The sequence below is a fragment of the Sinocyclocheilus grahami genome, unplaced genomic scaffold (genome assembly GCF_001515645.1).
Source record: "Sinocyclocheilus grahami isolate Dianchi unplaced genomic scaffold, SAMN03320097.WGS_v1.1 scaffold947.1, whole genome shotgun sequence".
Lineage (NCBI taxonomy): Eukaryota > Metazoa > Chordata > Actinopteri > Cypriniformes > Cyprinidae > Sinocyclocheilus > Sinocyclocheilus grahami.
This window is the reverse complement of record NW_015506126.1, coordinates 383380-385005: the sequence shown is the minus strand read 5'-3', so window position 1 is coordinate 385005 and position 1626 is coordinate 383380. Positions and strand designations below refer to the sequence as shown.

Genomic DNA, 1626 nt, shown 5'->3' with positions numbered 1-1626 from the left:
TGAGCAGAAGAGACTTCTTTAAAAAACATTAAATCTTTCCGTTCATAACTGTTTATAACCCGTCTTGTTTATAGACTCACGCGCTGGAGGCCGTTCTCCTCCTGATGAAGGATCTGGACGTCGAGGAGCTAAAAATCGTTCAGTCGGTCACTGAGAGCAAACTCCGATCACGCAGTCGACGGAGAGAGCGAGAGAAATCTCCCATCTGCTCATAAACGCCAGCGGAAAACACTGACGACACGCTTAAACCAGCAGCCAGAGCTCCGTCTCACATATTAACACTAAAACATTGAATCTGAATCTGTCATGCTCACGTCTAAACGCCTCGCTCGTGATCGTTACCAAGTTGCCTTTTACTGTTCAAATTAAGACGTTTTGCTTTGTAATGATCTAAATGAAGTGTAACAATGTTTTGTTGTGTTGAGATAATATACGAGAATGTATTTTTCTATGTAAATAAACTCGGATGCATAAGAATATTTATTGTTCACATCGTGATCCTACAAAACTTTACAGAATACTGTACACGAGTGAGCTGCAGAAACAGGATTTAAAGGAACAGTTCACATAAAAATGACATGATGCTGAGAGATTGGGATGAGTTTGTTTCTTCATCAGGTTTGTAGAAATGTAGCATTGCATCAGTGTCTCAGCAATGGATGCTCTGCAGTGAATGGGTGCCGTCAGAATGAGAGTCCAAACAGCTGATAAAAACATCACAATAATCCACAGCACTCCAGTCCATCAGTGAACATCTGGAGAAGACAAAAGCTGAAACACATCCAGCATTAAGATGCTTTTAACTAAAATACATAGAGTCCATAATCCATAACTCTTCCTCCAGTGAAAAAGTGTTCTGGTGTGAATCAGGAGAGAAATCTGCACAGATCAAGCAGCGTTTAAACAGCTCTAAACACATATGTGGCTGGATGTTGATGTGAGACAACAGCAGATGCACTTTTTCTCTGGAGGAAGAGTTATTATGGATTATAGACTCGTAGTTAAAAATGTCTTAATGCTGGATTAGTTTCAGCTTTTGTCTTCTCCAGATGTTCACTGATGGACTGGAGTGCTGTGGATTATTGTGATGTTTTTATCAGACTCTCATTCTGACGGCACCCATTCACTGCAGAGCATCCATTGCTGAGACACTGATGCAGTGCTACATTTCTACAAACCTGATGAAGAAACATACTCATCCTAATCTTTCAGCATCGTGTCATTTTTGGGTGAACTGTTGTTTTAAGAGACCTTTAACCCTGCAACCACACAAGCTGTCTCTGTCTTCAGTCAAACCTGCCACGTTTCCTCCTGTATCAAATCATTTATGATACAATGTTGGCAAGTTATTTATCAGAAACATTTAAGTGCTATTCAGCTAAACACATTAACTGAGCCGTGGACAGCAGTGAGGTTTTCCTGGTTTCACTCCACATCGTTTTTCTCCAGGAAGTCTGTCAGAGTGCCGTTATCCACCGGAATCAGCAGATATTCCACTCCATCAGCGCCCTGACACACAAACAACACTGCGTAAATAATCATCACTTCAGTAATTACTAGCGATGTAATGATATAATCAATAGCGAGAGAGCAAAACTGTCTCGATATTATCGCGGTCACATGACG

The 1626-nt window shown here is 41.0% G+C and overlaps 1 protein-coding gene across 1 annotated transcript in view; it reads right to left on the bottom strand.

The window, feature by feature from the left end:
- Positions 1 to 1178: 1178 nt before the first annotated feature.
- orc2 (origin recognition complex, subunit 2) overlaps positions 1179 to 1626 on the bottom strand; it is a gene marked incomplete at its 5' end in the record, with an annotated part of 7967 nt that continues 7519 nt past the window's right edge. The window contains one exon of the mRNA XM_016249684.1: positions 1179 to 1509. Within this exon, the coding sequence (XP_016105170.1) occupies positions 1426 to 1509 (84 nt within the window). The remainder of the gene's footprint in view (positions 1510 to 1626) is intronic.